The 26,844-nt window shown below is 46.3% G+C and overlaps 1 protein-coding gene across 3 annotated transcripts in view; it reads left to right on the forward strand.

Annotated features, from left to right (window-relative positions):
• Positions 1–182: 182 nt before the first annotated feature.
• ArgRS-m (arginyl-tRNA synthetase, mitochondrial) overlaps positions 183–26,844 on the forward strand; it is an 83,498-nt gene continuing 56,836 nt past the window's right edge. Inside the window, exons 1-3 of one of the 3 annotated variants that reach the window (XM_069321547.1) lie at positions 183–315; positions 5,630–5,704; positions 5,942–6,036. In XM_069321547.1, the coding sequence (XP_069177648.1) occupies positions 280–315; positions 5,630–5,704; positions 5,942–6,036 (206 nt within the window). In that variant the 5' untranslated portion in view covers positions 183–279. Of the gene's footprint in view, positions 316–2,834; positions 2,913–5,629; positions 5,705–5,941; positions 6,037–26,844 lie in introns of those variants that run through there. The other 2 variants (XM_069321546.1, XM_069321548.1) reach the window with 2 other exon arrangements.

Genomic DNA, 26,844 nt, shown 5'->3' on the forward strand with positions numbered 1-26,844 from the left:
ACATTGCGTTCGTCAGCGCGCGGTGCTTTTTACGATTAACATTTTATCAATTACATTTTTGATTTTGCATCATAGTATATTACCATCACATAATATTTATATATTATGCTTTTATTATATAAAATTGTGAAAGAGGTGGATAATTAGGAGTTTTTCATATTTTAAGACGTAATAGATTAAATTAAAAGTTGTCTTGTTCGTGTACACAGCCTCTGATTTATTTATAAGCAATACGCCTGCAGGTGGTGATGTACAGCATTATACACGATTATAAACGCCATGGCACATAAATTTCGATCACTGATCTCAAATAAGGTATGCAGAGGAAATCTATGCTGATATGAATATTACCTAAAAGTTACAAATCGTCGATTCAATATCCAAATATTCAGTGACAATTATACAGTAGTTTGAAATTTTCTAGACAAGTCGCTCCAAGTTAGTCAAGCCAATTAGATTTCACGAATAATGCTGTTTGGTTAGGCACGGTAACAATTATTAGGGGAAGTCTAACACAGGTTAGGTTCTAGTTAGATATAAGAGCAGGTTGGTGAAAGATGCAACAGTAATGAGTAAAGTGTTAAATCATTACTCTGCCTCAGCTTTTATGTGAGGCCCTAGCCAACCTTCTCCAATCTAATTTAACAAATTGAAGTATTAAAAATATACAAATGAACATACTCAGAAGCACAAAGAAACACTGACACTAACAAGAATATTCAGTAAATGGTTCACCTTATAGTTCCCACAGTCATGGACAGGAAGCATGTTGGGATTATCGAGGTCTCCTTGGGGCCAACTACTGACCTTCCCCATGATGTAACCCACGACAGTTGGCTAATGTACTGCTAGGTGAATAGAGGCATAAGATGACAGGAAACATTTCCCAAATGTTTCCATAATATTTAAGAGACTGAACCCCAGGATACACTGTTGTGATGTAGACCACTGCCTGAAGGGTGGAAGGTCCCGGTAGTACAGTCGGATTCATTCTTGACTCGCTCAGAAATTCTGGGTTCGAATCCCAGGCAAGACAGAAATGATTGGGGATGTTTTCTATCACCTAATGCTACTATTCACTTAGCAGTAAATAGGCACCCAGGAGTTAATCAGCTTGTTGTGGTGGTTTTATCCTGGAGAGTTAGTAATAGTTATGTATCCTGGGGAGTCGGTAATTCGACCTTGAGGGGGGGACCCCTCAATATAAGCCTAACATATACACTGGTTATCTGTCTTCTGAAAGTGAATTAATTATTATTCCAGATGTCAAACAAATCTCATGCTGCATACTGCTGTTTGATTCTAGCCTAATGTCAATTCTGTATATGGCATGATATATAGAATTTATCATGCCATATATATAGAATTGACTTGTAACATCATTTCCTTCAGAAACATTCTGGTCTTATAAATCTTATGACATTTTAAATGTGCGTACTCAGTGCAGTTGGTAACAGTGTAGTAACTTGGATTTGTATTCTAACCTTTGGGTTATCTTGAGATGATTTGATTGGTTTTGATTTCGAGGCTTAGCATCCCCACGGCCCGGTCTTCGACCAGGCCTCCTTTTTGTTAACACCCCCCCCAGGAAGCAGCCCGTAGCAGCAGTCTAACTCCCAGGTACCTATTTACTGCTAGATAACAGGGGCATCAGGGTGAAAGAAACATTTTGACCATTTGTCTCTGCCTCCACTGGGAATTGAACCCGGAACCTCAGGACTACGAATCCGAAGCGCTGTCCACTCAGCTGTCAAGCGTCAGGTTTGAAGTTAAGAGTGGAGAAATGCCACTAGTGATGTACAAAATAGTTCCATTGGGATCTATTTAGGGGCCTTTCTTGCTCATAATATATGTCAACAACCTAGGTTTTGGGGTAAACAGTAATATTTATAAATTTGGTTCCTCTTATGGTTCCACATAGTCTGGGACAGGAAGCCTTTTTGGATCAATAAGGCCCCCAAGGGATAATACCAATGTGGAGCTAATAATAAATTTGAAAGAGGACTCGACAGAACTTCACGGAGACACTCCAGAACTGTTCAGAAAAGTTGCAGATGCAATTAAGAGTAAATAAGTGCACATTTCTAAACTTGTGAAATATCTGTGGCACTGTTTTTCAGGTGAACTATGTAAATTTGGGTATATTGAGTTGTGAAAGGGACTTTGGTGTCATTGTCCCATTTCAGACCCCTATTTAGATTAATTCCAATTTTGTTCACTGTATTCTAGACTGTACAGTGATTTTCTTGAGAAAATCCTATGCAGGATGACCAGACAGCTCTGGTATTTGTGACCTACCATATGAGGCGAAGTTGAGGACGTTTGGTCTTTATTTCCTGGAGAAGTGTGGGGCATGGGAGGACATGATTGAAATCTTTCAGTGGATGAGCAGTATTAACATGGAATATATAAGCAATGGGTTCATAGAATTACCAAAGCTACTCAAAGCCACCCAAAGCCTTCTTAAATTACATAATTTTCATTGGAAATACAATATAACATACAGTATTTGCTTATTTTAATGTTGGTGTTGAATGTAGAAAGTGAAAAAACATAATAAGATCATTTTATAATGAAATAAGTCCAAAGTTGAAAGTGGGTGACAGCAATAAAAGTTGAGGATTTGAGTGCCTTGTGGGCTTTTATGGCCATCACACACCACCTATTTTGATCTTATTTCAATATATTTCAAATTAATTTTTTTTTTTTTGCATTTTACATTCAGCACCAACATTATAGTAAGCAAGTATGTATGTTATATTTCCTCTTTACTTAAGTAATTTAAGAAAACATTGAGTTGCTTTGGGTTACTCTGTGGACTGTATTACATGATTTACCTGAGGGCCTCGATGAGGACAGGATGCTGGCAGCTTGTCGAAGGGCCCCCCATTTGCCTTGATGATCTTTACCAGGTATATTTTAAAACTCGGCATTTTGGCTTTTACAGCTTTGGTGGGTAGGTAGTTCCATGGGTTAATAACCCTGTGGGTGAAAAAGCATCTCCTGTTCTCCGTCCTACATTGTGGCTTGAGCTTGAAACCGTTGCTCCTTGTATGTGTTACACCTGGCCTTCTGAAGAAAATATCCAGATCAACATCCTCTAGCTTGTTCAGTATTTTAAAAGTGTCAATGAGATCTGCCCTGTTATGCCTGGTTTGCAGTGTTGTCAGCCCTGTGGCCTTCAAGCGTTCCTGATATGAAAGATGACTTAGCTCTGGAATGACTTTTGTTACCCGGTGTTGTATCTTCTCCAGAGCAGCTAATGTCCTTCTGAAAAGGAGATCTCCATGTTTGGATACAGTAATCCAAATGGGGCACACCAGAAATTTATACAGTTGAACCATTACTTTCTTTTTCTTATAGTCAAAAGTATGCTTGATTTTCCCAAGAGTTTTGTTAGCTTTCTGACTACTTCTCCCGCCTGTTATGCAACTTTTAATGAGTAGTGGATTTTGACTCTAAGGTCCTTTTCTTCATCAATCTGCTGTTATGTAATGCTATTAATTTGGTAGTCGTGGCATGGGTTGTTGTAACCCAGGTGCATAGTCTTGCATTTATCGATATTAAAAAGCATTTGCCAGTCTTCTGAATACCGTCTCCACTCGATTATCTGAACTATATGGGAAGGACCCCCAGCCGGATAATCACGTGTTCCGGATAATGGTACTTTTTCCCCTCTGAGTCCAAAAGTGACCATTTCCAACTATTTTTATACTACAAACAACATAATTTGAATTGCCTTGCCACATATAATTATTAAATATTCAACTAGAAACATCAACTTACCTTGTTATTAAACAACGTCTTTATTGATGCCACACATCTTGAAGTTAAGAATTCTTGACAATTTCATTAACCAAAGTTAGTTTTGACTGCCAGCTGCTGAAGTCTCACTGGTTGAAGGCTCTTGGCTTGCCTGTGATGTCTCACTTGTTGAAGGCGCGTGGCTTGCCTGTGACGCCTCACTTGTTGAAGGCGTTTGGCTTGCCTGTGATGCCTCACTTGTTGAAGACGCTTGGCTTGCCTGTGACGCCTCACTTGTTGAAGGCGCTTGGGTTGATTTTCTTACCATATCAGAATCAAGTTTAGCTTGCCTCCTGTGTTCATTGGCCTGTTGTATGATCAGCTCTTTGGTTCGCCTCAGGCTTCACTTCACTTGAAGTTGACTGGCCATTTTCACAAAGTTGTATAACATGTAACTTGTCTTTAATTGTTAGAACAACCTTCTTCCTCTTAACACCTCCAGAACGTTTGATGCTGCTTCCAGACATAGCCTTGGCCAAAAATGTTCAAAGTTACTATGAAAATAAAAAAATTATTTAAAAAATATTTCACTAATGGCGCAGCACTGTGGTATAACACGAGGGACGGGAGCACATCGGTTGACCAGGATTGGACACGTCCACCTGGGGCAGCTATAACACGTTACATAGGCCGCCAGGAGGAAAAAACTCACAATATTTTTTAAGGAAACTTCAGCCTGTGCAAATTGTTTTTAGGAAACTTATATATTTGTTATTACATAATTACTAGCATTTCTTTTATTTTTGGCCATGATGAAGTGTTCTCAAATTAATGGTAATTCCTGTACTGTAGTGTATAGGCCCCTCCACATCCCCCTTATCCCCTCAGGTGGTCCCACCTAATGTTCCCCCTCTCTCCCGACACCACCCACCCACCCCACCCCCTCCTCCACCATGCACCTCGAGTCACAGCCAGACGGGATTAATACGGTACGGCCGCCCCATGCCTTTTAAATCCGGGCAATTCAATGATTATCCGGGTGACTGTGTAGATAGTGTAACATTGGCAGCAAGTTAACCGGCTCTGATTTTTTGTCCGGCTAAACCATCTTTCATCCGGCTCCCATGGCCATTTTGGCCGGATATTGAGAACTTTATCCGGTCACGATTTTGGCCGGATATTGAGAACTTTATCCGGTCACGATTTTGGCCGTATAAAGGCGTCTTCCGGATGTTCGATTCCTGGATAATCGAGTAGTTACAGTATTTGTGGCGTTCATGTTATTACTTGAATGACCTGGGCAACAAGTAATGTTGCTTAATATATAGCTCGCTTTTAGTATTTATCTTGTCAGTAGTTAGTAGAAAAATAAGTGGCAATGTTTTATTTCGGTTATTGTTTGTAGAGGTGTTTATTGAGTTTATTGTTTATTGTTTTGTGTAATAGTTAGTTGATTTTATGGTGGTGGCTCAAGTTGGATTTGCCTCTGTGTTCCTTCCTTAACTATGTGGTCAGACTACTGTATTTGAGAAATGTTGTTGTTCATTGTGGGTGAAAAAGTCATTAGAGATATTGGATGAAATATATTCCTGTTGACCCCCTTGTACTGTATTGTACGCCACTGGGTCAAATTTAATTTTATGCTATTTGTATAGAGTTTATATATTTACTAATAATTATTCAATGTATTTCTTAGAATGCACTTGCTAAAGAACAGTAACTATAATAAAACACCTCACTTGAAAAATACATAAACATACTTAGTATTTTATGTACAGTAATACAATATGATACAAAGATTTCATATTAGCAAATGTGGACATTTACATCCATAGCATTATCAGTTTAATACTGCACTCTAATAATACTGTAATTTACATGACAGATCATACAGGCCATAAGTGGTTTTCCAATTGGAGGCAGGGGCCTGAAACCATCTTCGCTTATTCCGTGTGTTCAGGTATGTCATATTCTGTATGCTCAATTAACTAATTAGTGTTTGTTAAAGACATGTAAGATTCATTCATATTTCTCCAGTTAATATATCTTTAATCCATTGACTAAAATTTTGAGTAGTATTCTACTTTTTGAAGAACTTTTCACAGGATTGTATTAGTACTGTATATTAATAATAAATCTTGAAAGATTTTCTCAGGATAGTTAAGTTTAATTATTGAATATATTTCTTCTATTCAAGTTTGAGCCAAAGACTGGTTCACAGCCTGAATTTCGAGTATCCTTAATGACTCTCCAGAAAAAAGGACTTATACATGCAAATGATCCTGATAATCTGTGAGTATTACAGTTTTTTTCTAAATTATTGCTTAATGATTGTGTTCAGTAACAAATAATTGTATTGGTGGATGGGCTGGCTTTTAAGCTAACTAGCTGTCTGACTGAAATATGGGCTGGCTGCTTGGCATGCTGGCTGGCTGGAGCCGGCAGGCTGGCTGGAGCCGGCAGGCTGGCTGGAGCCGGCAGGCTGGCTGGAGCCGGCAGGCTAGCTGGAGCCGGCAGGCTGGCTGGAGCCGGCAGGCTGGCTGGAGCTGGCAGGCTCGCTGGAGCCGGCAGGCTGGCTGGAGCCGGCAGGCTGGCTGGAGCCGGCAGGCTGGCTGGAGCCGGCAGGCTGGCAGGCATTAATATCAGATGAGACAGAGGAATTACATTTACATAAGGCTCTAGCCTTGTTGCTTTTAGATAAAGTTTCCCAGAACAGTCGCTGGTCAGCACCAAAAACTAAAAAAAAATATATACTGTATACAGGTGCTTGGTATTTATGGGAATAGTGTTGTAGATTTTTGTAACAAATTACTGAGTAATGTAATTGGCCTTTTGCAGTTTCTTGAATCTTGTGATCTTTTCTCTAATAGATATAGTATCTTGTTTTATATATAAATTAAATTTTTATGTACATTACTAGAGTACAGTTTAGGGCATTTTGATAAATTGCAGATATTTTCCAGTACTCAAATGTATATAATGTTTGTTAAATCTTAAAAATGCTCCTGTGACTATTCAAGGGTAACAAGGCAACTGTATAGATCTGTAAAGCTGCATTTATTTAAAAATGTTTTTTGAAGACACTCAACCCACAAACCTGAAAATAAAAGAATTGACTGTTTCTGTCCATCCTGGACCAAAACTTAATAAATTTTTGTATTTTCATATATGCGGGTTGGTGGTTTAATTTTCAGTCACATTACTGTGACTGCATGTTTTTTCTGGGGGGAGCCCCGTCGGCTTCCTGGAGCTATACCAGGCTGATATGCTAATGTCAGACTTTGGCATCAGTCATGTGTATGGAGTTTTTAGTATGGCCATGGCCCCTACCGGGGACCATGGCCAGAACCTGGCCCCCTCAGAGAGGCAAGGGAAGCAATGGCCTATAGAAACCCCCGTGTGGTTGGAAGCATTCTATGTCTGGCATCGACTGGGTCAAACATCCAGAAAGGTAAGCATCCCAAAACAAACCCCTATTCTGGTACAAATTGCTACCAAAAGCCGAACTAGTAGATAGAACTCCCCAACAGAAAACAAGCAAACAAGTATGATGTCACACATCACCGCGCCTCTGTCTGCGCAGCTTCCCCCTTCCCGGGAGGGGGAAGGGGGAGCCCCAGACCTCTCACGTCGGCTATCCACCCGTTGGTTCTTTGGCTGATGCTAAAGGCACTGGTTGTGTGCTCCGGCTCCAGTGGTTGATTCAGCACTGTGCCTAGAGTGTGGTGTCTGTCTTCTAGGTGGTGTGTGAGCCGGGAGTGAGTCTCCAGTACTCGGGCTGCATGCGCCTAGGGTTGCCTTCCCTGGGTGCCCTGTAAGTACTGTACTGCCCTTGGGGCTTGGGGTTACCTTCCACAAGTTCCTTGGGTCCTGCTTCTGCTAGGCCGTCTACTTTTTGGTTTTCGGCCGCCCATTGTGTGATGGGGGGTTCTGTCTCCCTTGTTCGCCTTAGGGTAAGGGGCAGTTTTGCACTGGTAGGGGCGCAGGGTACTGCACAGGTTGTTTTCACCAATCATAGCGGCCGGCTCTGTTTTGCCTGGGTACGCTGTCCTCTTGCGGGGGTTGTCTTTTTCCTTTTTGTTTGTCTACCTGGTGGGGGTCTGCCTTTGGTTCTTGCCCCCCTTTGTACTGGATTCTCTTCCATCTTCCGGTGGTTTCCTCCTGCTAGGTCCCCGTGAGTGTATACGTCCCGGGGGTTTAGTTCTTAGAAAGTTGTTTGGTAGACATGGGCACCAGTTAGCAGTACCCTGCCTGGGATTACCTGAGCGCGAGTCCTCTTATAGTAAACACTCAGGACCCTGGGAAATCCCTAGGGGGAGCGTGAGCACAATGAATGTGGCCCTGGAGTCCCCCCCCCCCTCGCTTTGTGCGAGTTTGAGGGTTGCTCTGTCCCCTTGTCTCAGGGTGACACTCGCTGTTTTGCCTCCGTCAGCTGCCTGTGGGGTCGGTGACACCTTCGGCCCAGGGTCTTGCGAGTTTTGTTGCTTGCTGTGCTCGGTTACCCAGTCTTCTGCTGACTAAGTGGGTGCAGGCAGCACAGGTGTTGCACGTTGAGTTTCGGTGGCAACGCGCTAGGTTGTTTGTTCCCTGGAAGCCCTGAGGCTGCCTCGTTTTGGTTGGTGGTCTTGTCGGGGCCCCCCCCCTTCCTCCCTGCATCCGGGTCTTTTCCGTCTGTAGGTCCGGGGGTCAAGGCGGAGCTTCCATGGTGCTTGGTTGGTCGGGCCTGGTGTGCGTCGTGTTTTGTGTTCAGTTGCGGCCCTCTGCTGTTGTTTGCGCGCTGCGGCTACTGTGTCCTGGGTGCACTTTCGGTTGCTCCAGTTCCGTTCTTCCCTGTTCGCGGGAGAAGGTGTCTCGTGTCGTCCACAGTGTTCTTGCGGCTAGCCAGCCTGTGTTTTTTGCCCGTGTAGTTCGTGGTTTTGCTGCTCTTGCTGCCGTCTTGGCAGCGTGTCCTTGCTGACTTCAAGCACGGGGCTTTTTGGTGGTCATACAGGGGCCTGGCTGCTCCTTGTCTCGTGTCATTCCCGGGCTCGTTTGGGCCTGTGTCGCCTTGGGTTGGCGGTTGCAGCCAGTTGTCTCACTTTCCATTGAGGGGTGCGTGGTGTTCGCCTTCTGGATCCATCCCTTTGACCTTCCTCTGTGGGTAGTTAGCTCCGGGGAGCCGACGGGGCTCCCCCCAGAAAACCAACGTTGAATATAATGAAACGCCATTTTCTGGGTGAGACCCGGAGGCTCCCCGGCAACCCTCCCTCCCTATGATCGGCGGTTTTTCGCGTGTTTTGACATCCAGCCTCAGAATTGATGGGTGGATAGCCAGCATCAGAGGTCTGGGGCTCCCCTTTCCCCCTCCCGGGGAGGGGGGAGCTGCGTAGACAGAGGTGCGGTGACGTGTGATGTCATACTTGTTTGCTTGTTTTATTTTGGGAGTTCTATCCACTAGTTCGGCTTTTGGTAGCAGTTTTTACCAGAATAGGGGTTTGTTTTGGGATGCTTACATTTCTGGTTGTTTGACCTGGTCGATGGCAGACATAGAATGCTTCCAACCACACGGGGGTTTCTATAGGCCATTGCTCCCCTTGCCTCTCTGAGAGGGCCAGGTTCTGGCCGTGGTCCCCGATAGGCCCTAAGAACTCCATACACATGACTGATGCCAAAGTCTGACATTAGCATATCAGCCTGGTATAGCTCCTGAGAGCCTCCGGGTCTCACCTAGAAAATGGCGTTTCATTACATTCAACGCTGGTTTTTTTACTGTGCATTATTGCCTAAGTGTAATTACCTAATTTTAGTTACAGGAAAAGAGCCAAGCTTATGGTATCCCATCTTCCTTATACTGTACTGCATTCTTTCTCATACAGGGTTTTGAAGCTTCCATTGATGTTGGTACACAATACCCTCTTGTAATTTGTTCCATCTCTCAACCACTCAGTTTGCAAAACATTTTCTCTTAAATATTTATAACACCTATGTTACTGTAGCTTGTACATGTTTTTCTCAATATTGTGAGTTTCAAGAGTTCCTCCTTATTGGTGTTATCATTTCCCATCATGATTTTATAGGTCTGAATTTCATATATTTTATCATTTTATCTGTGTATTTTTCTGAGTTGTTCACTAAACAATTTCTGCACATTCTGTTTGGCATTCTTAAGCATTTCTCCTTCCATATACTTGAAGGCTGTTACAGTCTGTAATTATCTCAGATGATGATTTCAATGTGATCCTTTAGTGATAATTTACATTCAAGGATCTTCCCTAAATCTCTCATTGACCAAATTCTTCAGAGGCATTCTACATAATTTATATGCTGAACATGGCTTTCTCCTACTTATCCCAAACTCCAGTACATCATTTGTTAATATTAAATTACATTAACAATCTCTGATTAATCCATTGCATGTTTTGTTTAGAATTTTTATGGGATTGGCAATCTTTTAGTTTTCTGGGGGAAATCCTTCGGCATCCCGGAGCTATCCCGGCTGATATCGATATACTGTATTAGACTTTGGCATCAGTCATGTGAATGAAGTTCTTAGGTCTACTGGGGACCACGAGCCAAAACCTGGCCCCCCTCAGAGAGGTACGAGGAGCAATGGCCTATGGAAACCCCCATATGGTTGGAACATTCAGTGTCTACCATCGACCGAGTCAGGCACTCAGAAAGGTAAGCGTCCCAAAACAAACCCCTTTTCTGGTTAAAATATTACTACTGAAAGCCGAACTATTGGACAGAACTCCCCAAGTGAAAATGAGCAAACGAGCATGACGTCACCACGTCATCGCGCTGCTGTCTCAGCAAACCCCCCCTCCCTGGGAGGGGGAAGGGGGGAGCCCCAGACCCCTCACGCCGGCTATCCACCCCACAGTTTTATGGCTGATGTGGTTCGCAACAGTCGTGTGAATCTGGCTCCTGTTTTCTGCCCTATGGCTCTGTGCCTTGTGGTGTAGAACTGTTTTCTGGTGGTATGTGAGCCAGGAGTAATCTCACAAGTATTCGGGTTGCATGCGCCTAGGGTCCCCGTCCCTTGGTGCCTAGTAAGTACTGCCCTTGGGGCTTGGGGCCATCTTCCACAAGTGACCTTGGGGGCTACCTCCATAAGGTCTTTTGCTGGTCGGTGATTGACTGCCCTTGGAGTCAGCTGGGGTGTTTCCTTCACTCGTTTGCCTCTAGGTGGGGGTCGTTTTCGTCACTGGTTGGGGCTCAGGGTACTGTGCAGCTAGTTGTCACCTCATAGCAGCCGGTTCTGTTTCACCTGGGTACGTTGTTCTCTTGCTGGGGTTTTTCTTTTGTTTTTCTGCCTGGTGGGGGGTCTGTTCTTTGGTTTTGGTCTCGCCCTCTTTTCTCTTGGTGGTCCCCCGCTAGGCCCCCCGTGAGTGTACACTTCCCGGGGGAGCGTGTTTAGCAGTTTGTTGGTAATATTGGGAGGCAATTAACTGTACCCTGCCTGGGCTTCCCTGAGCGTGAGTTCTGTTTCAGGACCCTGGGAAACCCTGTGGGGTCACGTGGGGTCTGATGGATGTGACCCCTGGGTCCTCCATTCGCCTTGTGCGATTTTGAGGGTTGCTTGGTACCCTTGTCTCTGGGTGATCCTAACCGTTTATGCCTCCATCACACACTGCCTGCTGAGTCTGTGACACCTTTGACCCGGAGTCCTGTGAGTTTTGTTGCTTGTTTGTGACTCAGTACACCCAGTCCACTGATGACTATTCGGGTGCAGACAGCTCAGGTGTTGCACACTCGTTTTAGCTTGCTGCAGTGAGCTAGGTTGGTTGCTGATCCAGAAGCCCCGAGGCTGCCTCGTTTTAGTTTTAGGGACCCGGACGTGAGGGGTGTTAGTTGCTTCGACTTTGGTTCAGGCTGCGCCTGCTCGTCCTTTCCCTGCTGTGGTTCGTCCTGGTCTTTTCCCTCCTGCTTCCGGCTCCGAAACGTCTGAGAGTTTTGGAGTCGGGGCAGGGTTTAGTTGGTTTCGAGACTCGGGCGATCTTAGGGGAATGCCCCTTCCGGGATGGCAACAGAGGCATTTGAGCCAGTTCCTCCTGCCGAAGCATCTGGGTCTGACCAGTGGGCCCCCTTCCTTCCTTCCTGCTTTTTCGGCTGCTCCGGCTTTTTCTTTTGAGGCCGGGGCTTTGGGGGATGGCTTGCCCCTGGGTCCTGCTTTGCGGGTTCCCGGGGCTGGGGAGGGGTTGACTTGGGGGGGCCTTGTTACCCGTTGGACCCCGCTTGGGTTTTTGTACCCTCTGAGCGGAGCTTGTTGTTACAGGGAATGGGGTGTTCCTTAGCCTCCGCGTAGGAGTTGGATTTGGTGTTAGCCCCTCTCCAGGTTCGGTACTGTGTCCCCTTCAGGTCCATCGGTCTCATCCTTCCGGAGGTTTTTGGCTTCCCACATCCTGCCTCATGAGGTGTGGGAGGCCATTGTGGCAGGCCATTGTGGCGTACCTCCTGCGCGACCTGGATTACGCCTCTTTAATGGATCCGTCTTCTTTCAGGTTTGGATCTTCGTTTCCTTACTGGGTTTGACATGAGGTTTCTGAGGTGTCCTGGCTTGCGAACTGCCCTGTTTTTTCGTTGGAGACTTGGCATTCATTCTGTCAGTCCCACACGCTTGGGTGGCGTGAGGCTCTGACAGTGGTCCTGGTTTATCTTGGAGGCAAGTTTGAGGACCTCAATGCTTGCTTGTTTACCCCTGCCCTTCTTCGGGATGTTGGGGTCATGCAGCTTCGCGTGCAGGTTCCCACCCTTTCGGCTTCACTGGTTGCTAAGAATTTGTACTCTCGTGGTCTGTTGGTTTTAGTCGTGTGTTTCTTTTCCCTCCTGAAGCTGTCCTCGGATTGGCTTGAGGAGGATGTGGAGGCACATGGGGCCATTCCGGGGTCAGGTGCCTTGGTCTCGGCCATGCATGCATCGTCTGCCCTATTGAAGCTGTTCGTGCTGATCCTTCGGGATGTAGTGTCTCTGTTCTTTGCTTCTCGTCTTGTGTCGGCAGGCATTGCTCGCATCCTCCTTGGAATTTACTTGGGCCCTGGCTCTTAGGTTTTCGTCGCCTTTTTGTCACTTGCTGTTTGCGGACTCTGCGGTTGGGCACTACAGTACAACCTCAATTAAACGCACTATATGTGACCAACCCCAGTGCGTTGGAGCGTTGGATTCGTTGCAAGAGGTGACCTTCAGGAGGCATTTGCATCAGTGTCTTTTTTTTCTTGTACACAATAAAAAGGCATTATCATATTATATACTGTACCTATATATTACTACTCTACTAAAAAATACTGTTACATTTGTAGTTTACCTTATTGTTGGAGTTATGTCCATCTTGAAGTCTCATGGAGTTGTGAAAGCTGTACAGTAATACGTACTGTAGTGTATTATGTCATTAGCACTGTGTTGATTAAGTAGTTCTGCTGTATGTTGAGTACTACAATACAGTTTATGAAAACTATTGTACACTAAAATTACTGCAACTTTAATTTTAACACTATGTACACACTTAAATTTAACACTTGTTCTAACTCTTCACTCAACACATGATAGTTTTAGATGTTTGCATCAGTTTTGCTGATGCTCGCTGCTGCTGTGTTGGCTTCAGCTTCTGAACTGGTGCAGGCTGCTGTTATATTGGTGCTGAGTATGGCTGTGCTGGTGCTGAGTATGGCTGTGCTGGTGCTGGGTACGGCTGTGCTGGTTTTGGGTATGGCTGTGCTCGTGCTGTGTATGGCTGTGCCGGTTGATTTTCTGCTACTAGTTTGTGAAAAATATTGACTCATTTTTGTTTGTTTCCTTCCTTTTGTCATGTCCTTGAGACAAATATCTTTCATCATCCTTAGGTGTTAATAAAAGCTGGTGGGTTGTTACGATTATTCTTCCACCGGCGGACAAATACGTCCCGCACAGACAAAGCTAACGGCACTAGGTGCCTACTGATTGAACGCAAACTATGTCTATACACCCTGCAGTAGGCTAGTGTTTAAGCCAGATTCAGTAACATAAATTTCTCACAAATATTGGATTTACATCAAATATATATTTTTGGGTTATATATTTAGTTTAGTAACATTGTTAGGATAATAAGAGATATAAAAAAATTATTTTAGAACTTATTTATTAATTTTAATTATTTCGAGGCCGTAGGTCACTGAACTGTGGCGACGAAATCGAATGAAACACGCATGGTGCTGTGTGTACAAGGATTAGACCCGTCCCCTCACACTGGAGTTGTTGTTCCAATAACATAAATAATTTCTCAAATAGCAGATGTCTATCATAGTACAGTATATTTTTGGTTTTATTTAGTTTAGTTTAGTTTAATTAGGATAATAAAAAGCTATTAAAACACTGGTTTTAGAAATTATTTATTAATCTGAAACTTTCAAAGGCATGAGTCACTGAACTATGATGACACAGATGAAGGAAAACCAAGTGAGGTTTACTGTACAGTATTCCCTTATCTGTCCACCCTCAGTCATCTTGTTTCATCACAGAAAATGTCTATAAGGAGATTTTACCACATGTAGCTAGCTAATCATGCTTCAGCCTTTAAATTAATTTACAAAGATACGTGTGGGAAAATCCTAGCAGGCTTTATTCCTTTTCTTTTCATGAATATTCAAATATTTACTTTATTTTTTATTTTTTGTTACTTGAATATTATATTATTGTTATATGATTATTTTTTAGATAAACTTCAATACTGAATTATTGTTCTTAGTTATTTAGTGGACTGCATATTATAATTCAACCTGCTAAAACTTATCACACACAATGGGAGGGACAAATGCTTACACCACTGTGAGTGGATAACTGTAAGCAAATGTTTATCTTATTGTTATTATATAAATTATAAATCATACCACATATAGTGGTCTAATCTACAATTCTTATAACTAATTATAAACTACTCTATCTGCAGTGTCAAAGAACATATAGGCCTCAGCTGAGTGGTTGTAATGGCCTAATTAGGCTGTCTATTCCACTTCAGATTTGGGTGTGGTCCTGTGCCTCAGAGTGCATAAATGGCGTCCTGGGCAGCTGGTGTCTTTGTATACAACAGAGTAAAATCACAGTTATATTGGGGGGCCAACTGCCTGCTTCAGTAACTTCCCTCACAATTACCTGTTTGGGATGTTTAACATTAGTATTTGTATATTAATATATAGGGTACAGATATGACATGAACAAGGAGAGATGTATAGTGCTGAGTACATACTTGTTTTGAGCTCTAAGCTCTCTCATAACTGGCTACTTAATCTATACTATTTGATGCACCAATAATATAAATTATAAAGCAGTCGGATACTCAAGTGTTCCAGTTGTATGGTAGAGGTGTTGAAGTTCTCTTAGAATAGAGTAAGTCTATCGTGCGAGACTAGTATCACAGTTCTCTCTGGAGCACTCGTCATTGTTATTGTTATGATTCTGAGTTGTGTACGTGCCGACGCCTTCCTAGGGGAAACGTCCTAAAATATTTGGTGGTTCTATTTATGATTAAGGAATAGGGAGTTAAGCTATATTCCTGGTGTTGGTAATTATATTCAGTCCTAGTGAACACTTTTTTTATTAAGTTTAACCCCTTAACTGCGTTGCCTCCAAATATGACGCCCCCAGTGCGCAGGAAATAAATTCTCTGGAAAAAATTCTTTTGATTTTTTAAAGTGTCAAAAACCCTTCCCTCAGTATGGGTGTGTTAAAAAAAATCAAAATTGTGCTTACTTTGGCTGCTATGGGGTCCGTAAGTTGACCCGTGACGTCATCATTCCCCGTTTGCCTGTGACGTATGCTCCCGGGACCAGTAGGCGCCTGGGGCGGGGCGCGCGAGTTGATGCGAATATATTTATGTTCGGGGCACGCGAGTTGATGCGAATATATTTATGTTCATTTTTTGCGCACAGTTCCAAATACATTTTATTTGTTTTTACGTGCTAATCCTATGTATAATGAACACGTACACTATATTATGGCAGTAAAACATCCGTACTATCCGAAGATACTGTGTTACGTGCATGACACTTGTGTACACATATGCTGCACATATTTACTATGTATCATGTGAATTTATGTATATATATACACAATCTATATACACACTATACACTGTCACACACTATACAGTATACATTCACCATCAACACATTCAGAACACCGCGAGTGAGAGCAGTCACACCCAGCCAGTCTCCCTCACTCCAACATCTTACTCGCCAACATTGCTCCTCCCACCATACTGTTATTGTTCTTATTACACTATTTACATATGTTATATATACCTATCTACATGTTTTATTTACCAAAACTATGCAGGTAAGCCGGTATTGTGTCCAAACAGTACAGTTGCCTCCATACACTGCATGAAAAATCACACAGCAAACGGCAGACGATGCTACAATTACGACGAAACCTCCCTCACCAAAATAGCTCCTCTCAACATTCTCCTGTTGCTGTTATTACACTATATACACACACTATATATACGCATGTACATATGTGTTGCCCATAGCTAACCACTAAGCTAGTATGGTGAGCAAAACAAGAGTGGCTGCCACACACACACAGTGAGGCTACCTCAATTCTCTCCCTCCCTCCCTCACCAAAATTCCTCCTTCCACAATACTACGCACAATGCTAATTATAACCACAATCCTGCTATGAGTGAGCCTTGGTTGCTCACTCACTACTGAGGCTCCCACACCCGGGAATGTGGACCACGATTTTTTTTTAATGATGGCGTCTGTTTACAAGAGCCCTGAGGAAGCTGATGTGAACCCCATGTAGTCACGGGAGTTTTGAATGGAACGTGAAAAATACAAATACCCGGAGGCGCGTTGCGCAAACCAGACGTGAGCCTGCAGGCGCGTTGTGCAGCTTAAGGGTTAAATAATAGACTGAGGTTTAAAAGGAGATGAGATATATAAATATACGTCTTATTGGATGACGTTACAGAATAACCCACTCTCTTTTTCTTCATGGGGTAACTTATGTTGTTATGTGTGTGTGTGTGTGTGTCAGATTTCTGACAATACATGTGCCACAAATCAGTGAACGAAAATCATGGAAACTCAGTCGTTCACTTGTGTGGACCACTCTGGCTGGTGTTTGGTTGTGTGGACCACTCTGGCTGGTGTTTGGTTAATATGCTTCATTTGTTGAGTGGACCATTCTGGCTGGTGTTTCGTTCATATGGTTCACTTGTGTGGTCCACTTGTGTGATCCAACTTGTCTTATGAAGAAATTATTAATTGAAATCTGTGACAGAATGAGAAAATTTTCCACCACTAATGAACTCTGTCCCAACATCATAAGCTTGTGGACCACTTGTGGTCGACATGTGTGGTCCACTTGTGTGGTTCACGTGTGGTCCATTTGTGTGGTCCACTTGTGTAGTCCACTTGTGTGATCCAACTTGTCATATGAAGGAATTATTAATTGTAATCTGTGATGGAATGGGAAAGTTTTCCACAACTCTGTGAACTCTGTCCCAACATCGTAAGCTTGTGGACCACTTGTGCGATCCACTTGTGTTTTCCACTTGTGTGATCGAACTTGTCATGTGAGGGAATTATTAATTGTAATCTGTGATAGAATGGTAAAGTTTTCCACCAGTCTGTGAACTCTGTCTCGACATCGTAAGCAAATCTGAACATCCCCCGCTTCAGTGAACCATTGTTCGTCGAACCGGGTGAATGAATCCGGCCTGAAAAGTGTGCGAACTAGCCGGAGATTCGTTGAATCAGGGTATGTTGAATCAAGGTTATACTGTATCTGCAGACTTCTTCTTCTTCCAGTTGTTGTCCAATGTCTGACTTGTTGGTTATCCAAGGGGCCCATGGGGAGTCTTCCCGGAAGGGTCATAGCAGGGCACAGGGTTCCTCTCATTATTACAGGCATACCTCAGAATAAGAGTTTAATCCGTTCCTGGAGACGCCTCGCCTTCCGAAAACTCGCATTCCGAAGTTAATTTCCCCATAAGAAATAAAGGGAAATGAATTAATCCGTTCCTGACTACCCCAAAAACCCCACATCAAACTAAATTTTTATACCTAATTTACCTAATTCATCTAAATAAACCTACAAAACTGTGTTCCAGTTATTACTTACCTTGCTGTCGAGTGCTGTAGGCGTATGGAAGATGGTGAGGAGGGGGGAGGAGGAGAGGAGTTACTGTTTGGAAGGGGAGTCCCCTTCCATAATCACATCACATAACCCCATGCCTTGTAACACTATGGATACCACTTCTCTTTCTAAATTTTTCAAACCAGCCCCTGCTTGCCTTAAACTCTTTCTTATCTGCATCACTCGTTGCAGGGGTATTCTTTAGAAGGTCTTCGTGCAACACCCTGGCTTTCTCACAAATAATGGCCTCCGAAACACTATCACCCCTCAACTCCTTGTCGTGTATCCAAATTAATAACAACTTTTCCACTTCTTCAAGTATTTGTGGTCTTTGTGCCGTTAATGTTCTTACTCCTTTTGCCACTTTAGCACTCATAATCTTATTTTTGTTCTTAAGTATAGTGCATATTGTTGATGTGGCTTTGTTGTACTGCCTACAAAGTTCAACAACACGTGTACCGTTCTCATGCTTCCGAATGATCTCTTGTTTCTCCTCTATTGTCATCCTCACATGAGCTTTCTGGCCTTTATCCTTACCACTGGCTTTCTTGGGACCCATGGTGAGATATATAATAACAAATTGTATAGACAAATCACCAAAAATCCAACAAAACACTGAAAATCCGCGAGAAGAATTGATGTGGGGGTAGTCACTGAGCGCGAGACAATAATAAACTGAGGGGCGGAGGGGCGACGAACGCGCTAGGTCGGCTGTACGCGTATCAACAAACTCGCGTCCAAACTCGCCTCCCGAAGTAACCCTCGCCTTCTGAGACAAATTTTTGGAGTAAATACACCTCGCCTTCCGAAAACCTCGCATACAGGGACAATCGCATTCCGAGGTACCACTGTATAGGCCAGTGGTGCCAGTTTCGGGGCCAGCGCAGCCTTCGGAACTCTCTTTGCCTGATTGCCGCGGTGATCGCTCTGTGAGAAGGTCGGGTTCTCATAAGGAGTGTTGGCCCTTTCACTGTTCATCCCATCGACGAGGCGATGGGGGGAAGGCTCGCTCTGTTTGCTCATACCTGGTCCCACGATTTGTGAGCCTTTCGGGTCATTTCAAGCAGCTTGCGGTGGCATAGGGTGGCCTTTGGGGGGTTTGGGGCTGGCGGGGCAGGCCTCTTCTGCGCTCTGTTGGGTCATCTCGGAGTGGGTGCGCTTGGACGTGGTCGAAACGATAACGTCCCTCGGGTGGATTTCCCATCTGTTTCCAGTCCCAAAGCGAGACTATGCGGACCTGCGGTTCATTCTGGACTTGTCCAGCTTCATTTGGCATTGGCTGCTTGGATGGTGTCCCTGGACCTCCGGGACTCTTATTAGCACGTCTCGATTCTTCCGGGGTTCAGGGACTGGCTCGGTTTTGGTGTGGGGCATCTGGATTGCCACTTTCGATGCCTTCCTTTCGGCTTGATTCTGGCACCTCTCATTTTCACACGCCTTACCCGGGTCGTGGTAGCCCGTCTGCCTCTCTTAGGGGCTCGGGTTCTGGCCTATCTTGTCGACTGACTGGTGTGGGCTCCCAGCCAGTCGGCGTGTCTGCTCGCCAGGGATTTGGTTCTTTCCCAGCTCGCCAGGTTCAGGTTCCTGGTGAACTGAAGGAAATCCCATCTGGTTCCCTCTCAGGTTCGGTCTTGGCTGGGTCCTGTGTGGGACTTTTGGACTGCTTCCTTGTCGCTCCCTCCGGAGTCTCTGCTTCGGCTGCAGTCCCACCGTTGCCAGTTTCTGGGGGCTCCCGGGTCACCCTGTGGTTGCTTGAGGGTTTGTGCGGGAGCCTGAACTTTGCTGTTATGGTCTACCCGCCGGGTCAGGTTTGGCTTCGCTGGCTGTTCTGATTCTTTCAGGGACATCCTTCCACTTCTTTCGCGATCGCTGGGTTTCGCCTCCAGGTGCCGTGCATCGGCTGTAGCATTGCCGGCTTCCTCTTCAGGTTCTTCAGGGTTCAGTGCTTTGGCGCTTGCTTGATGTTTTCACGGATGCGTCGTTTCTTGGCTGGGGCTTTGTGAGCAGTGCTCACCAGGCCGGCCAGGGGCTGTGGGGTCCGGTCTTCTGTCGGGCACACAGCATAGTGCGGGAATTTGCGGCGGTGTGGATGTCGCTTCGGAGGGTTCGGGTCAATGATCCAGCTCCATTCGGACCGCTTCAAGGTGGTTTATTACCTGAACCGAGGGGGGGTTATCTTGAGGTTATCTTGAGATGATTTCGGGGCTTTTTAGTGTCCCCGCGGCCCGGTCCTCGACCAGGCCTCCACCCCCAGGAAGCAGCCCGTGACAGCTGACTAACTCCCAGGTACCTATTTACTGCTAGGTAACAGGGGCATTCAGGGTGAAAGAAACTTTGCCCATTTGTTTCTGCCTCGTGCGGGAATCGAACCCGCGCCACAGAATTACGAGTCCTGCGCGCTATCCACCAGGCTACGAGGCCCCTGGTTCTGATTCTTTGGGTTTGATGCAGTCTTTGGCTCTTTGGGGCTCTTCGCTTCAGGTGACTTGTCTGCTGAGTTCTCAGGGTTTGGCTCTCCTGTCTGTTGACGTTCGGGGTGTGCCCAACATCTTGGTGGACGGCCTGTTACTGTTCATTCGTCTGTCCACGGAATGGACGGTCTACGCAGACTCGTTCAATTGGCTCTGCCAGACGTACAGGCACCTTTTCCCCGGTTCAGCTGTTGTTCCAGGTCCTAGGTTGCTTGGAGACTTACCAGGGGAGAGTAGCCCTCTTGGCTCCTTGGTGGCTGGTCCAGCTTTGGTTTCAGGCGCTGCTTGCTCGGTGTCCGAGCCCGGGGGGTCTTCCCGCAGCTCTGCCTCTTTCAACAGATCGGCCCGGTACTTTACGTGGCTGGTTCGATCTTCTCTTCGAGTCTTCGCGTCTGGTTTTTCTGACTTGAATCTATCACCACTTGTATGGTGAGCAGGTGACTTCATTGATGGTGTCCCACCTGCATGCTTTGTCTTGGCGGCAGTATGAAGTTTCCTGGCAGTCCTTCTGTTTCTTCTTGTGTCTTCGCAGGTTGACTTCAATTTCCGATAGGATTGTCTTATCCTTTCTCTCGTGGTTGTTTCAGGACCGTCATCTTGTGCCAAATACTGTCGCCTCGTATCGTGCGGCACTGGTGCAACCGCTGTAGCTTGCATTTGTTACTTCTGCACCGTTTTGCAAGTTGTGTCGTGTGTTGTTTCACCTCCGGCCTGCTCATGTGTCACTTGAGCTGTTCTGGTCTTTGGACTGGGTGCTCTCTTATCTCTCTTTCTCTCGGTTTGTAGTGGCTCCTTCGGTTCAAGATTGTTTCTCTAAGGCTCTTTTTCCTGTTGGCATTGGCCTCTAGGGGAAGGGTCGGGAGCTTCACGCTCTCCTCGGGCACGGGTTTCTGGTCTTTTGGTCCTGGTGATAGGTTTGTTCGGTTGCAGCTGTCTCCTTCTTTTCTGGCAATGGATGAGACTGCTGCTTTCCGAAGTGGTTCTTGGGTTGCTGATGCTTAGTTGGTCAGGCCAGGGGTGCATCATGTGTTGTGTCCGGTTACGGCTCTCCACCTGTTTTTACATGCCACGGCCTCTGTGACCGGGGATGCACTTTGGGTTGACCCGGTTTCCCTTCTTCCCTGGTCCAGGGTTTGGGTCTCCCAGGTTGTCCTCAGCGTTATTCGGTCCAGCCAGCCTGCGGTCTATCCTCATGCCCACGATGTTCGTAAGTTTGCTGCACTGGCTGTTATTTTCGGTAACATGTCTTGGACTTACATTTGGGTACGGGGTTTTTGGAGGTCAAACTGGGTCCTGGCCGCTCACTACCTTGTCAATGTTCCGGGGCCTGGATGGATCTGTATTGCATTGGGTCGGCAGTTGCAGCCAGTTGTCTCAACTGCGTTGAGGGGCAGATGCCGACCACCTCTGGAGTAAGTCCCTCTTGTTTTTATCTTTTGGTAAGTATCTCCTTTTCTCCCCCTAGAAAACCAGCGATGAATGTAATGAAACAGCATTTTCTGGGTGAGACCCAGAGGCTCCCCGGCAACCCTTCCTTCCTCCGGTTGGCGGTGTTTTCTGTTTCACAGTTTTTGACATCCAGCCTCAGAATTGTGGGGTGGATAGCTGGTGTGAGGGTCTGGAGCTTCCCCTCTCCCTCCCTGGGAGGGAGAGGGGGGTTGCGCAAACAGCAGCGCGATGACGTGGTGACATCATGCTCGTTTTTTCGTTTTCATTTGGGGAGTTCTGTTCATTAGTTCGGCTTTTAGTAGCAATATTTAAACCAGAATAGGGGTTTGTTTTGGAGTGCTTACCTTTCTGGGTGCCTGACCCGGTTGATGGCAGACATGGAATGCTTCCAACAACATGTGGGTTTCCATAGGCCATTGCTTCTCGTGCCTCTCTGAGGGGGGGCCAGGTACTGGCTCGTGGTCCCTGGTAGGCCTAAGAACTCCACTCACATGATTAATGCCAAAGTCTAATATATCCATATCGGCCTAGATAGGTCCGGAGAGCCTCCAGGTCTCGCCCAGAAAATGGCGTGTCATTACATTTAATGTTTTTTTTTATTTTACCCAGTGTTGTAATATCATCAACAGACATGTCTATACAGTATTGTATTTTAATCCTCTAGATGAACAGTTATGTATGCATTGACCATAACAGGTGGGACCCCACTACTGACATCCCTCCAGTTTGATTTATGTCCTCTGATTACTGCTCTTATCTTTACTATATATTTTTCTTAGAAAGTTTTTAATTCATACTAGTTTTAATTTCCTGTTGCTTTTCCAACTTGCAAAAATGTCTCCAATGTTGGACTTCATCAGAGGGTTTTCTAAGACCAAATATGTGCAGTGGATATACGACTTATTTTACCCAACAGACACTGTAACAGGATTCTAATGAAGGCAGACCTTGAAATGGATCATTGAGTGACTGTTGTAAGCAATATACTGTATCCTAACTAGCTAGAAAGACAGTATACAGTAACAGATTGCACTCGCCAATTTCAGATAAGCTTAAAAATTATTCACAAAATGATACTCAAATTAGAATATGCAGCAGTTGTTTCATGCCCATACAGTATCTCTAAAAACCATGTAATAGAAAAGGCTCGAAGACTTCACTAAATGATTTCCAGCTCTTAAAAATAACAGTAATGAGGATTTTCTGTGGGGAGCCCCTACGGCTCCCTGGAGCTTATCGGGCTAATGTATGTTATGTTAGACCGGGACATTAGCTAAGGAGTTCAGACCTACCAGGGACCAGCGCCAGAACCTGGCCCCTTCAGAGAGGTTTCAGGGAGCAATGGCCCTGGAAAACCCCATATGGTTGGGGGTTTTCCTTATCTGCCATCGACCGGGGTTAGGCACCCAGAAAGGTAGGCGTAACAAAACAAACCCCACATGGTAAGAAACTACAACAAAAACCGAACAGAGAGGTAGAAAACTCCCTACAATCCCAAGGAAACAAGCAAACAAGCAAACATCACACTTTACTGCCGCGCCGATCGTCCGCGCAGCCCTCCCCACCCCGGGAGGGGGAGGGGGGAGCCCCGGACCTACCGCGCCGGCTGCCAAGCTCCAGTTCGTTCGCTAATGTCAACCGGGATTGACGCTTCTCTGGCCTCAGTTTCCTAGGCGGTGTTTGCCTTGTGTGGCGTTCACTGCCGTGTGTTGTGGTGTGCGGTGGCCAGGAGTACTTCATCAGTGCCGGGGCTGCATGTGCTTAGTGGCTGACTTCCCTAAGCGCCCTGTGAGTACTGCCCTTGCGTAACAGGGTTATCATCCCTGGGGCGTTCGGGAACCATTCCCGTAGAGGTTCTTGCTGCTCGGCATTTGCCTCGCCCTTGGGGCCAGCTGGGGCTTGGGGCCCTTGTTTGGCCCTGGGTAGGGATTGGTATTGTGCTGGTTAGGGCGTCAAGGTGTTGCGCAGCCTGCCACCTAAGCGGCGGCCGGTTTCTGTTGCCTCTGGAGACGGTGTACTTTTGCGGGGTTTTTCTTTTGTTTTTCATTTTCTTGCCTGGTGGGGGTCTGCCTAAGGTGGTTATAGTTCCACTAGTAGTGTTTGGCGGCCCTCTGCTAGGCCCCCGTGCTTGTACACGTCTCAGGGGTTTTCAGTGCTATAATCTACCCTCTTGTTATGTTTGGGTTTCTTAACCGGTTAGCAACACCTTGCCCGGGCTTCCCGTAGTTGTTACCCTACGGGCCCTGGAAACCCCTGTCTGGGCTCGGGGGACCATTGAATGTGTCTTCCGGGTTCCAACCCGTCTTGTACGGGATCGTTGGTTGCTGTTCCCTTGTCTCCGGGTGACAGTCGCCAATTTTACCTCCGTCATGCTGCCTGTTGGGTCACTGACACCTTGACCCGGAGTCTTGCGAGTGATTCTCTGCTTGTTCTCCAGTACTCTCCTGATGTTATTACTGTTCAAAGTACGGCGGCATCCATGTTGCAAGCTAGGTTAGGTTGCTGCAACATGCTAGGTTGGTTTCCCACTCGAATGCCCCGTGGCCGCCCCGTTTGGTTAGGTGCTGCTCGCCCCTTTCTCTCCATGTTCCCGGCTCCGGACCGTCTGCGGGTTTCGGGGTCGGGGCGGGGTTTAGTTGCGGCAGAGACTCGGGCGGTTTTCGGGGGCTGCCCCGTTCGGGTTGGGGACGGAGGTTTGAGCCTGTGCCTCCTGCCAAGGCTTCTGGGTCTTACCAGCGGCCCTTTCTTGTTGCCTTTCCCATGGGCTCTTGCTTTTCTTTAAGGGCGGAGGGCTTGGAGGACGGCTCTGCCCCGGGGCCTCTGTTGTTGGTTCCCGGGGCTGTGGGGGTTGCCTGCTAGCAGTTCTGGGGCGGTTTTGCCCCTTCAGGGGTTTTTCTGCTGTTGGGCGGCGTTTTTCGCCCTTCCAGTCTGCTAGCTTCCCACATTTGCTGGCGTGTTTTTGTGTATTTAGCGTCAGTCACAGCCCCTGCTGGCGGCCATTTTCGTCTGCCGGTTTCACGGCGTGGCCACCAGGGCGGCGTTGCGGTTTGTTTACATGCGTCTGGGTGTGCGAGCGAGCGTCTCTGGTGAGTTTTCAAAAAATTTTCAGGGTTTTTGTTCTCCTGTTGTCGTTTCTTTGTTTTTCTGGTGTTTTCTTGCCGTTGCCTGTTCCTCTGGGAACGTTTGGGTGTTGATTTTGGGTCTGAGCCTATGGGTTTAGGCTCAGTGCCCCTGGCGGCTATGCTTGCTCCCACACCTTGCCCCTCGGTTTTCGGTCTGTTGGGACCGTTTTCCCAGGGCGTTCTGCTGGGGTCTGTGCTTTGCCTTTTAGTGGTGTTCTCCGCCGGCAAATGTGGTGGTTTGGGCTCCCCCTGGTTCGATTCTGGGTTCCTTTGGGTTCCTTGGTTTCGTTCTGGAGGTTTCTTCCTCTTGGGCCCCCTTTTGTGGGTTCAGGGGACTTTGTTTCCTTGTGTGACCTGGTTCTGCCTTTTGGGGTTCCGGGGTCTTCCTGGCTTGCAGACTGAGCTTTTTGGGTCTTGGCACATGTTGTGGTTGTGCTGGGACTTTGTGGTTTTGCTGTCGAGGTGGGCCTTTTGATGCAGTTTTGTGCCTTTTGCCTGGCCGGTGTAGTGCTCTCTGCCACTAGTCGGCGGCTTGTGCTTTTACAATATATGTCCTCACCTAGTTGTGCTTGTGGGGGTTGAGCTCTGGCTCCTTGGTCCTGCCTCTCAACCGTCCATCAACAGGTGTATCGGATCCTGTGCCTCTTGGGCTCTGTCATGTCTACATGTGACATTGTATGGGGGTCGGCCTCGTTACTTGTGTGAGGAGTCGCCACATTACTTCCTAGTGCTTTCCCGTTCCCATTCTGACACACACACACACACACACACACACAAAAAAAAAAAAAAAAAAAAAAAATCTATCTGTGGCTCTTTTGGGTACTCAGTTTCCACCTGTGTCCCCTAGTGCGTGTGCCCCTTGTGTTACATAGCCTGTCCTTATCAACCCTGTCGATTCCCTTGGGTGTCTTGAATGTGGTGATCAGGTCTCCCCTCACTTCATCTTCCAGCGAAGTGTGGTTTCATTCCCGTTGTCTCTCCTCATGACTTCGGTAGTGTACTTTTTCTTTCTGAAGGGGTTCTGTTCCCTTCTCTGTTGACTGGGCGCTGGGGGAGCAGCTTGCTCTGTTGCCTCTCGCTTGGTCCCGCTGTTGGTGGGGGCTTTGGGTTGTCTTCCGGCCTCTGCTGGCGTCGGAGGACGGCTTCTCCCCCTTGGGGGGGGTTCAGAGCTGGCGGGGTGGGCTTCTTCCCCTGCGCTTCGTCATTTCCTCTTCGTGGGTGCGTGGGGCGTGGTCGATCCGCCCCATCCTTCTGGGCTTCCCGTCTGCTCTTTGCAGTCATGAGCTTTTCCAGTCTGCAGTTCTTCTGGACTACTTCAGTCTGTGCCCTGGATCCTCTGCCCTCCTCGGAGGACTGTTGTCTCCTGTTCGGATTCTGTTAGGGCCTGGTGCATGGATGGTGGACCTGGACCTCCAGGTCACTTCTTGGCACGTTCCTCTCCAGTTTTTCTGGGGCTAGCACGGTTGGTAATTACCTATGTGTACTTACCTAAGTGTAGTTACAGGATGAGAGCTACTCTCGTGGTGTCCCGTCTTCCCAGCACTCTTTGTCATATAATGCTTTGATTATAATTGTCATATTGTCATATAATGATTGTCATATGTCATAATATGTCTTCATATGATTGTCATATAATGCTTTGGTGGTGGGGCTTCAGGTTTGCTGTTTTTATTGCCTTCCCTATTTTGTAAAGGGCACTTTGTATACTCTTTGCATCTTTACCGGATCTTAGTGCCCTGTCTGCGTCTGAGATTCGGTGTCTGGCCTACCTCGACGACTGGCTGGAATGGGCTCCCAGTCAGTCCGCTTGTCTGCTCGCCAGGGGATGGTTCTTTCCAGATCGCTGGGTTTGGTTTCCTGGTGATCTGGAGGTTTTACCTTCTGTTTCCGTCCCGGGTTCGGACCTGGGCCTTGTTTCAGGCTCTTGGGCCACTCATTGTCTTCCCTCCAAAAGTGTTACTGCG

Source organism: Procambarus clarkii, chromosome 10 (genome assembly GCF_040958095.1).
Source record: "Procambarus clarkii isolate CNS0578487 chromosome 10, FALCON_Pclarkii_2.0, whole genome shotgun sequence".
NCBI classification, from domain to species: domain Eukaryota; kingdom Metazoa; phylum Arthropoda; class Malacostraca; order Decapoda; family Cambaridae; genus Procambarus; species Procambarus clarkii.